Genomic DNA, 12,478 nt, shown 5'->3' with positions numbered 1-12,478 from the left:
TTTCAAAAATATCACATAATTACGTATGGGTTTTATATTGGACCATTCCGACCAACAGAAGCAGCATGAATCCCACCAATTTTACAACAAAATCACATAATTACGTATGGTTATGTATCTAAATGTTACAGAAACAAAATATTTACTCATCACAAATGATAAAATCATTTAATTACATTATAACAAGTTTTAAAAATATCAATTTATATAATAGACAAAAATATATATATATATATAATAAGATAAACACCGTTCATTAAAGATAGTCAAAACTGGAATTCTCTAATAAAAATAAAAATTGTGGCTCCAAAATAATGGGCATCAATACGTGTCTTACATGCCTTTTTCGCGCCGGATTATGGAAGATTTCACGCTTTCGAGACAGTAGAGAATAGTAAAAACTTTCAAGTTTTGCAAAAGATTTGGAATTGTTATTTTACAAAGATAGCGGCCTTGTTTTGGTTTAGTATCTTTATGATCGACTGGTTTTCTCTGTAGAAGTTGTTCTCTATTTTAGATTGGTAGACTCCCTTATCTTTGGTATTTTTTTAGCCACTTTATTTGTTATCTTTTGGTATGGATTCTCAAAGTTGTTTTGTAAACATCTTTCGATGATTTTCTATTTCAATTTATCCATGTATATTGTAAGATCCATGTAAGACTCCCCTAAAAGAGAGTTTCATGATTCTAATTTCATATATTGGGTTTTGGTTGGGAAAATAAAAAATAGGATAAAAGGTTTTAAAATTACTATCTATTTGTATTCTATAACATATGACAAAAATATTACCTCTATTTGATGCATTTATCATGTTGTATATATTTTAAAGACTCAAAATTTTGTTCTCTCTAAAAAATAGAAACATGTGTTCCATTCTCTTAGTAATATATATCTGCATATAAAATCAGTAAAAGAAATTCTATAAAAATAAAGAGAGTGAAAACTGAAATTCTCTAAAAAATAAAGATTGTGGCTCCGAAATCATGGGCATCGACATGTGTCCTACATGCCTTTTTCGTGCCGAATTATGGAAAACTTCACGCTTCCGAGAGAATAGAGAGTAATAAGAACTTTCAAGTTTTGCAAAAAAATTGGAATTGCTACTTTAAAAAGATAGCTGTCTTGTTTTGTTTTGCTACTAGTTTTCTTTATAATTTATCATGGGCATCAATATGTGTCCTACATGCCTTTTTCGTGCTGGATTATGAAAAATTTCACGCTTTATAAAGAGTAGAGAATAGTAAGAACTTTCAAGTTTTACAGAAAATTTATTTGGAATTGCTATTTTTAAAAGATGGCGACCGTGTTTTAGTTTCGTATATTTATGACCTACTGGTTTTCTCAGTAGAAGTTATTTTCTATCTTTTAGATTGCTAGATTCCCTTATTTTTGGTATTGTTTTAGCCTGCTTTTTTTTGTAATATTTTGGTATGGCTTCTGAAAGTTGTTTAAAAATTGGAATTGCTACTTTAAAAAGACGGCGGCCTTGTTTTGGTTTGTATATTTATGACCGACTAGTTTTCTTTATAGAAATTATTTTCTATTATGGACATCAATATGTGTCCTACATACATTTTTTGCGCCGAATTATGAAAATTCACGCTCCCGAGAGAGTAGAGAGTAGTAAGAACTTTTAAATTTTGCAGAAAAATTGAATTTGCTATTTTAGAAAGATGGCGGCCTTGTTTTGGTATTTATATTTATGACCGACTAGTTTTCTCTATAGAAATTATTTTTTATTTTTTATTATGGGCATCAATATGCGTCCTACATGCTTTTTTTGCGCCGTATGATGAAAAATTTCACGCTTCCGAGAGAGTAGTGAGTAGCAAGAACTTTTAAGTTTTGCAGAAAATTTGAAATTGCTATTTTAAAAAGTTGGCGACTGTGTTTTAGTTTCATATATTTATGACCGACTGGTTTTCTCGGTATAAGTTTTTTTCTATCTTTTAGATAATTCTCTTATTTTTTGTATTGATTTAGCCGCTTTATTTGTTATATTTTGGTATGGCTTGTGAAAGTTGTTTTGCCAACATCTTCCCATGATTTTCTACCTCAATTTACTTATGTATAATGTAAGATCCATGTTTCATATTTTGGGTTTTGGTGGGAAAAAATAGAATTTTTTTTTAAATTTTATATATTTATATTATATAACAGATGACAAAAATATTACCTCTATTTGAGGCATTTATCATGTATTTATATATTTTAAAGAACTTAAAATTGCGTTTTCTCTTTTCTCTAAAAATAAAAACATATGTTCCATCTTTTTAGTAATATATATCTGCATATAAAAACAGTAAAAGTAAGAAAGAGGATGAAAGCAATGACATGTTAAGATGTTGAAAGAAAAGTTGGTTACAATGAAAAATAAACAATACTAATAAACGAATCAGCATGACACAGCCCTCCCTCAGCTAATTAAAACCTCTCCCTTTGCCGTTTGTCTCCTTTTATTTTATTGAAGTTGAATTCATAATAATTAAAAATGTTCTCTTCCTACTCGTAGTTTCGTTCGGCAATTTTTGACGCATTCAATTTATTTCTCTTTACTTTCATATTTTCTCTCGGGAATCAACACGATTGAAGTAAACCGCGAGCATTTTTAAAATCGATTTCAGGTTTGTCTGACGACAAATAATTAAGTTGGTTAACTTCTAAGATAGGCAAATTTGAGTGTTTACAAGGTTTCACGTAGTCGCGGCAGCCAGTAGTGCGAGGCCTGATTGATTTAAATGATGCTGTTTACTGTTTTTGCTAATTATTGAAAGGAATATTAGCAACAACAGTAAAAATATCCATTTATATAATAGACAAAAATACATATTTAATAAAATAAACACGTTCGTTTATTAAAGATAGTAAAAACTGAAATTCTTTAAAAAAAATAAAGACTGTGATTCTGAAATTATGGGTATTAATACGTGTCCTACATGCATTTTTCGTTCCGGATTATGGAAAATTTCACGCTAACGAGAGAGAGTAAAGAGTAGTAAGAATTTTTAAGTTTTGCAAATAATTTGAAATTGCTATTTTAAAAAAATGGCGGCTTTATTTTGGTTTTGTATCTTATGACCGACTGGTTTTCTCTGGAGAAGCTATTTGCTATCTTTTGGAATGGTAGACTCTCTTATCTTCTATATTGTTTTAACCCCCTCTGTATCATGCAGATTGTAACCTTCCTTGATTAACTCGTCTTAGAATGACCTTGAACCTAGAAAAAGTATGTTTTCAAGTCAATTATTTTACTGGTTACAACCCAAAAGAGACTACTCTCTACTAAAATGTCGTTTCCATTTCCAATCAATTTTAACAACTGCTTACTATTTCCAAAAAAATAATATATGTGAATAGAAACTTCATTATCTATATATACATTTTTGGATACATTTAGCAAATAAATCATGAAGTTCATACATTTAGCATGCCAATGATATTAATTATTAATTTGTTTTTCATTTAAGTAATTAATATTAAGTTTTGATTTTGGAAAACAAGATTTTCATTCTAATAAAATTTCCAAAACAATAAGAACCACTTCCTTTAACATTAAGTATTAATTTATAATTAATTTTATTAATATTAAATTAATTGTATGTTATAGTTCCTATAATATAAAACAATAAACCTAAAACAAAATACTTTCTACACTAACTAATATATATATATATATATATATATATTTGTAAGGTTGTACATTTTAAAAAATACAAATTAAATATCAGTTGTTAATATAGTTAATCTACAATTTAAATAGCTCCGCCGTATACCGTGTTTTACATATTTAGACTTTAAATTGACATTTTTTTGTTTTTCAGTATTAAATAAATTTGGCAATGATGAGAGTAGTTGTTCTGAGTTTATAATTTAGGAGAATGGGTTTAAGCTTATTTTCTCCAAGAACCCCAAAAAGTCTAAGCTCAAACTCGTTTTAAGCATCCACAAAACATTAAAAGGATAGATAGCGTAGCGCTGTCTATGTAGAGAATTAGAATTATGACAATGATCGTCGATCGACCAGAACAAGTTTCACTAATCAACCATTTACCACACTGTGGTCTCTGTTTTGCTTAGACACTAGAAACTGTTGAGACTAGGATCTTATTTATAAAAGTTGTACAGTAAAAAAAAAAACACATTCAGAAGCTGATCAACTAAATATGCTTGAGAAAGAAAATTAAATAAATGTTCACTTGACAGGAGCAAGAAGGGTGTAGAGAAGGAGGAATGAGACAATGACGATGGCTCCAATAAGTGTGAACCTCGGACTAGTCCAAAGCATTAGATTAGATCTCTCTGCTTTTTTAATGGGATCGATTTCTTCAGACGCCGGATAATCCGATCTCGGAGGATTCCAGGTCACGTACTTGTCCATGTTGAATTGAGAGAACAATGTCTTCTTGCTCTGTTTCTTGAAACTCTTCCACGCCTTGTCCCAATCCGTCGACGATTTATCACCACCTGACATCAAATCAATTGAACCAAATCAAACCGATCCAATTATATATAATATTCGAGATAATTTACGACAATCTCTCACCGTTGGACTCGTTTGCGTTACGGGGAGGTTCGTTTTTGGAGCAACGGAACCTAGAAGAGGATGTGAATCTTGGGATGATCCGGCAGATGTTGGGAGAATTTAAGCCGGAGATTCGTACTGAAATGTCCATTTTTCCGATTTCGGTTCGGACAAGAAAAGAATCTGAGTGTTGTTGTTGTTGTGTTCTTCTTCGATTCTCCGCCGGACAATGTTCCTTAGCCAGTTTCAATCTCTTGTTGTGTCTTCGTTGGTGACACGTGGCTATCAATGGGACCCCTAATTATTATTATAAATTCTGAACCGGAATGGTTATTTTACGGGTTTAAATCTGGTTAGGGTAATACCCGACCGAGCCGGAAATTGACACTTCTATTTTAAGCGGCAACTAGCAGTGCTACACCTCAGTAATGGAGAGCCTAGGGTTTTCATATGGTTTGAGAAGATGACATCTTTTATATCGAGCCTAATGTTAGGCTAACTCTGTAACTCATGACTACATTCATATGTGTTTATCTTTGATTTCATAATTTTCATTTACAACAAAGGAAAAAAAAGTAAAACTTATGAACAAGTTGAAGATCCATACTTACTGGACCCTCAGTGTAATCAGTCTCTAGTTGCATATATTTCCTTTGGCATTTAGTTATGACCTTATCTTTTCACCAGACCCGCTCTCTTGTTCATCTCCACTGTCCATCCTCATTGGACGGACCAGATCGTATAAACTTCACTCAAAACACTAGGCTACCTCATTGTAACCGAAACAAAATAAAAAAAAATTGACTACTCATTTTTGAAAAATTCCTCAAAAAATTCAACACTTTCAGTGAAAATTTGTATTAAATATTTCTCCTCTAAAACAAAAGTTTGTTTTTTTAGTTTTTTTCTTCTTTCACAATACTAATAAACTAAACAAGAATGTCACTAATATATTCCATTAGATTATAGTATATATCATATTAACAATTTTCTACAATTTTGGCTTGTGTGATTTTTTTTTTTTACCTCAAAAAGTGATTTTTTTTTTTTTAATTTACAGAAATACAAATTTTTAGGGAAAAAATATAAAAATATCCCAAGTGGGAGAGATATTTCAAGAGGATAAAAGATTTTTTGGCGATAAATATCAAAAAGCTCTCACAGTTTCTTATCTGCACTCTCACAAACCCTCTCTCTCTCTCTCTCTCTCTCTCTCTCGCAGCAGAACTCTTTTCTAAAACCTTATCTTCTTCTTCAGAGCTTTTTTTTTAGCTTCGAGAGAGCAAAATTCTCAAAAGCTAAATAGCCAACCATGTCTGCCTCTGCTTCTTCTCTCTCCGCTTTCAAACCTAAATCCCTTCCCCTCTGCGTTTCCAGGCCCGCCGCTTCCGTCTCCGTCTTGCCTCCTTCCCTCTCCTTCAAACTTCACTCCGACCACCTCGTCTCTCTCTTCGCTTCCTCCTCCTTGAAATGCTCTTCCCCCGCTGCTGAGTACCAGTCTCGGTTCGTCAGCAACGTTGCCGTGTCCTCTGATTTCGAAGTGGAGGAAGATGACATGTTCGCCGACGGTGACGATTCGGCACCTGTGGAGCGTAGCTCCTTCTCTCCTGACCTTAAGCTCTTTGTTGGTAACCTTTCTTTTAACGTTGATAGCGCTCAGCTCGCTCAGCTCTTTGAGAGCGCTGGCAATGTTGAGATGGTTGAGGTGAGATTTACCTTTTTAGGGTTCTCCTTTTTTTTCAGATTTGGATTTTCACTTCTTGAATTGTTGTTGATGGATATAATGATTTGCTTATTAACTTTGTGAAATGGGGTTCGAATCTGTTTGTGTAAGCGTTATAGTGAATCTTGTTGTGTCCTCTGTTTATAATGGATTGATATTTTATAGGTAATCTATGATAAAATGACTGGACGGAGCAGAGGTTTCGGATTTGTGACAATGTCCACTGCAGCTGAAGTTGAGGCAGCTGCTCAGCAATTCAATGGCTATGTAAGAGCATATGTACTTTGGTTCTTTGCTATAGTTTTGCTTGTGTGGATTGTTATGTTTTAGAGATAGTTAAATTGTGCTGTTTAGACGTCATGGTTGAAATCATAAAATTCGGAATTTTTTTTTGTAGTATGTTTTTCTGTATTCCGTCTATAAGATGCATCTTTGATGAAATCTGTCTCAACTATAAGGTGGTTGTTGTTTAGAGATAAATTTGCCGAGATAATTGTTGAACCTTTTGTTTTAGTTGTACCGTCTTGTGCATTGTGGTTGTGGCTGTTTTTTTATCAATTACTTTGAAATGAACATTTTCAGGAATTTGAAGGCAGACCCTTGAGAGTTAACGCTGGCCCTCCTCCACCTAAGAGGGAGGAATCCTTCTCCAGAGCACCAAGGAGTGGCGGTTATGGTTCTGAGCGTGGTGGGGGTTACGGTTCTGAACGTGGTGGTGGTTACGGGTCTCAACGAGGTGGTGGTTACGGTTCTGAACGAGGTGGGGGTTACGGAGGGTCTCAACGTTCCAGTTATGGTTCTGGATCAGGCTCAGGTTCAGGCTCAGGTTCGGGAAACCGTCTTTATGTAGGAAACCTCTCTTGGGGTGTGGATGACATGGCTCTTGAGAACATGTTTAATGAGCAAGGAAAGGTTGTTGAAGCCAGAGTCATTTACGATAGGGACAGTGGTAGATCTAAGGGTTTTGGGTTTGTGACACTCAGCTCTTCACAGGAGGTTCAAAAGGCCATCAATTCTTTGAATGGTGCAGTAAGTATCATCTCCTTTCTCTTTTTGCATAATACTCGATCAGTACTTCTTACAGTAAGATAAAACATCTGTTACTACTTCTCTGTAGGATTTGGATGGAAGACAAATAAGAGTCTCAGAGGCTGAGGCTAGGCCACCAAGAGGCCAGTTTTGAGCGGCCACCCCACTTCACCTTCTCAAAAAATGCAGATTCTGGAGGGTAAGACTCTCAAATTCTCAGCCATGTTCGAGCATTTTCTTTCTGATTGTCTGGCTACAAACGACTAAATTAGTTGAATCTTGAATTGTAACAGGTTCTTTGAAGCATATGGGGTTAAGAGTGAGAAGATGGCGGTTTCAGACAGTAACTAAAACTCACTGCTGCTGCACGCTAGGCTTTATTCCGCCTTAGATGTATGAAGATCATAAAAGGAATGGTCTTTTTTTGAGAAAGATAACGATTAGGTTAAAGCAGAGACCCCTGTTTTCTTGTCTGTCTGAATTCTGCGGATGATTTTAGTTGGATTTGCATTTTTCTTCTTCCCTTTTTTTGTTGGTATTTTGACACCTTTGGCTTTTTTTGGAATATGAGAGTGTGACTGTAGCAGTCTATTTTGTTTAATGTTTTTGATCTTCTGTTCTAAATACTAGTTCATCTAAATTCTTAAAAATTTCAAAATGAAATTTTTTGTGGAATGCTTTTGACTTTTGAGGTTGTATATATAATGAATTCTCATATACCACCAATAGGAAGAAGAAGAAGAAGAAGAATTACTTGAATTGTGTACTCTGGTTTGAAACCAATGGTTTGATCCGTGCATATTCGTTCCTTTTTTTATGAAATCAGGTGTTAGTGGGCCTAAACGCTAGTACATACAGATAGGCGGCTATACTATATATTGTTAAAGGGCTTCAGAGGCAGAGTTCTTGAGTGCTCCACACATACACTTGTATAACTACCTAGTCTGACTCAATCCCGGCCCATTGGCAGCCTTACAAGTAATCTAATACTAATTTCCCTTACACGTAATATACCAAAATTAATAATGTCTATGAATATAGTGTGCGGTGCCGATGTCATCGTGAGGAAGGTATCTTCGACGTCATGAACTTGGAACAAAAAAATAATACCAAGGAAAAAGAAAAAAAGAATTGGTTGAACTTGAACACGGAAAAGTTGAGAAACAAATGGGGCATAGCAAAATGACCGAAAGCAGAGGAAGGAACATTGAAGTGAATTAATGGGGAAGATTATGTCTCAAAAATAAAGAACACAACGAATACATTTATGTCACTTTGCTCTTTCTACATCATACTTCCACCACTCTTCCTGCCTACAAGTTAGGCCTTTCTCTTCCTTCTTTTTCGTTTTGTCTTTCGTATATCAACTTCAACCTTATATTAATGCTTATGTCTAACATACACGTACGTACGTATGTTATAGGGACGACGTGTTTTATTACAGATGAGTAATGTTATAGGTGTAAGTCCAACACTAGTTCAGATCTCTATAACACAAATTATCTTTACGTAAGAAAGAAGACAAAAAAAAACATAATTTAAAAACTATGTTTCCCTTAATCAAACTCGTATTTTGGTCGAATTCTTTTATGTGTTGTGATCCTTTAATCATCGAATATCTCCTATGAAAATCACACACAATGTAATTAGGGGGATATGTGAATCCTTTAGACCGACTTTTAAGCCGTAGTAGTAACTAAGAAGAAACATGTAGTTAGAAACGAATATTCTTTAGCCTTTAATTTAGAATTCTTTTTAAAATTTTATTTAATATTGTACACAATGGTTTACAAATCGGCCTATATATGAAATAAGTGAATATCTATTCTTGTGGCCGGTCTGTTAATTGGATTTAACAACAATTTGTCAATTTGTAACTTCTCTTTCTTTTTTTTTCTTTTTTTTTTTTTGTGTGTGGAGTATATTTAATAAACATATAATATATGCATGTCAAGAGTGTAGCAATTTCTGTGATACCAACTTTCTATATATTCAAGATTAGCGATATGATTTATGAATTATGAAAGAGTTTAAACTGAAAACTGTGAATTGATGATACCAAATGTATGAGAGGTTTATACTTCATTTTCAAAATTCACAAAGAACTTTATTGCATGCCTCCTAGTCTACCTTTTATTTATTTTGTTGGGTACTTGCACTCCACGTACAACCATCTCTTAAATAATATATCGAAGTATCATTCAAGAATATTCTGTTTTTCATTAATTTTTGTGGTTTAAAAGTGCTATCAGTGGTGTAATTTAGGTTTTTTTTGTGTGTGTGTGTGTGTTTAACACTAGTTTAAGTTATTTACTCCCATGACATCCATCATTAAGTATAATTTCATCATGAGGTAAAAGTGGTAGTCTCATCTATGTCAGTTTCGGTTTCAAAAGAAACAGAGTTTTTCAACGTGGAATGATAGGTAAGTAGTACACTGTTCAACTATTTGGGAGATCAGTCAGGTTAGGTAACTAATTATGTCTGGAAACTTAATCATATTTATCTAAATTAACACACATATATATATATATATATATATGCACCATAATGACTGGTGTACTCTCATGGCAGATTTCGGGCGGTCGTAATTGCAAATGGGGGCCCTTTGTTTGTACAGCTGCAGTGCATATGGTCGTCATTAGGCTCTTTCATTAACATCAAATTTAATACAATTTTGTTGGAAATCAAAGAAAAAAGTAAATTGTCTGATAGAAACTAGAAAGCGAGGAGCCTTTTCACTGCTCTTCCTGCTTCTTGTGTATTCGGCGCCAGCACACACTTTTTCTACAAACATCCATTATATGTATGCATCCATCAAATGGACCATATTTATTATGCTTTTTTATTATTTTCGATTTTTAATACATTTTTATGCTGTTAAGATAACTTAACCATGTTATACTTCGAGTTTTTTGTTTTGTTTTTTGATGAAAAAATAGTTCGAGTTTAAAACATTATACCATCATAGTCGATAACTTATGGTGAATCAAATTAACCGAGTAGTACAATTCTCTTGATATCTAAAGAGAAACTTTTGTTACGAAATCAAAACCAAAAGCAAATGAATGTTGAATATATCGAGAATTAACTAATTATGTCGTTTTACACTATACTACCAGTCTACCATCATATAGTATATTCGATTATAGTAGTATAATAGAATTACAAAATTAGGTTTGACAATGATAAACCCAAGAGGAATGTAGAGTGCAGTAAGAAAACAAAACAAAAGAGTTAAATCTGCATGCAAGCATGCAGATACAAATACACATTGGTTTCAAGAAGTAATTATTTGTTTATAATCTCTAAACCGCGCGCACAATATATAAATCTGATAGGGCAGCTTAGCTTGCACTGAGTTCTTGGGATTGCATTTTAAAAAAAAAAGTTTTGTTCTTGCACATTAATTATATTCTCTGTAGTCCAATTAAGTATGAGAGAGTATGGGGTTAGTACTGTCCATTAATGTCCGTGGAAGAAAACAAGTTAATAGCCCGTGGTTTATAACAATGAGCTGTGGTTCCATACTACTATGCCTTGTAGTACTAATTCATTGAGATCAATCATTTAATAACCTAAGAACAGAGTTCCATACTACTATGCCTTTTAGTACAACTTCATCATCAACTCTTCGAAAATAACAGTTCAAATATATTCACTAAATCCATATTTTTTGGGAGAAAAAAACATGAAAAACCCTAATATTAATTTGCTTCTTTTTCGTTTTTGTTTTCACGTGACGCGTGGAAAACGATGTCAAGAAGGTTTCATGTTTTCTATATACCTCATCATTTGAACAAACTTGCATATTATACTCTATATTATCTTACACTGTGTCTTGCTACTTTGATATATAAGTCATTGCTTCGAAGCCAAGCACAATCAATTTTTTACATACATTGACTACATTGAACCAAGCTCCACGATCATAACCTCTACCCAGCATGGCAACATTATATTTATAGTATTTTTGTAAACCTATATATTTTCTTTCGAATTTATTTCCAATAACGTCATCCTCTCTATTAGGGATTTCTAAATTAAATAAAATCGTTTGTTAGCACATTAGATCCTTGTAATAATATATCATTGTGGTGAATAACGAATAATTTATACATAAAGCCATATTCTAACATATGCGGGTATAATTTAAATAAATTAATAGAAATGGCCATGGATTAGAGAGATATCCATTATCCAAATGTACAGGGGATATGGGTAAAGCCAAGAGAGCTTTTGATATCTACGAAACCATTATCATTAGAACAAAAAAAAAAGCAAGAAAAGTGGAATATAATTAAATGTATTCAAAAAGAAATGTTTGATATGCATAGAACAAGATGGAAGGAGGAGATTGTCTACATAGGGGAGGGTAAACGAGACTACATTGATAATTAAAAAAAGGCCATATATAAAACTCGTTTTGTATTTCTTATTTCAATCATCAATGGCACATTCCTCCATAACCCAGACATCATCATCTCCTCTAGTTATACATATTATGATGTTATGGAGTATATATGCTACATGTTTGTGTATCACTTCCTTTACTCATCACTAGTTTTGATCACACCTTTATTTTAAATATTAGAGAGTTGAAAGTAAATTATATTTGGACCCATCTTACATGTTCAGATATATGTTGACAATGAAATTTCTATTTTCATTTTTTCATTGTGTCGAAAAAATGAAAATTTTGTTTTGTTCTAGAAAAAGGGAATCAAAAAGTGAGGTAGCTTTATATCTAAATCAGTTTCTTTAATCTAAAGATGTTTTCTTTGTCACTTCCCATTATCTTCGGCACGACAAGTTTTAAATCGTTTTAAAACAAACATAGAAAAACATGTAAGGAATATTTCATTTTCAAGTATCCATGCAATTTTCTTATAATTTTGAAATTTTGATGTATATATTTGAATTATGATTTGTCATATAAATTTGATTTCAAAAATGAGCTTAATTCAATATGAATCTCTCTAAAAGATCGAATGCTTTTTCTTCTATACAAAAGTAAAAAAAGCTTTGACAACTTTGGTAAATTCATATGGTTGCATAAATATCTCTCATATGTAATCTTACACTGCACATAGTAGTATAAATTTGGCTAATTCCCAATAAACTGTCAATAAAACATCGATCCATCCCATTTTAATTCTTCTTCTTTCTTCGGTTCCAAAGTCTTTGGAGTGAATAAGTAGAT

General features: G+C 32.9%; 2 protein-coding genes across 2 annotated transcripts; one reads left to right on the top strand and one right to left on the bottom strand.

The window, feature by feature from the left end:
• On the bottom strand, positions 4,085 to 4,780 carry LOC104791611. The gene is made up of 2 exons (XM_010517535.2): positions 4,545 to 4,780; positions 4,085 to 4,465 (listed from the first exon to the last, which is right to left on the bottom strand). Exons 1-2 carry the CDS (start codon positions 4,672 to 4,674, stop codon positions 4,194 to 4,196), a joined length of 402 nt encoding a protein of 133 aa, XP_010515837.1. The 5' UTR covers positions 4,675 to 4,780; the 3' UTR covers positions 4,085 to 4,193.
• LOC104791610 (29 kDa ribonucleoprotein, chloroplastic) lies at positions 5,706 to 7,883 on the top strand. The gene is made up of 5 exons (XM_010517534.2): positions 5,706 to 6,228; positions 6,412 to 6,513; positions 6,829 to 7,275; positions 7,364 to 7,474; positions 7,569 to 7,883. The coding sequence occupies exons 1-4, from the start codon at positions 5,836 to 5,838 to the stop codon at positions 7,427 to 7,429; spliced, it is 1,008 nt and encodes a 335-aa protein (XP_010515836.1). The 5' UTR covers positions 5,706 to 5,835; the 3' UTR covers positions 7,430 to 7,474; positions 7,569 to 7,883.

Source organism: Camelina sativa, chromosome 6 (genome assembly GCF_000633955.1).
Source record: "Camelina sativa cultivar DH55 chromosome 6, Cs, whole genome shotgun sequence".
Classification (NCBI taxonomy): Eukaryota; Viridiplantae; Streptophyta; class Magnoliopsida; order Brassicales; family Brassicaceae; genus Camelina; species Camelina sativa.
The sequence above is the reverse complement of the archived record's forward strand: the minus strand, read 5'-3'. Positions and strand labels throughout refer to the sequence as shown.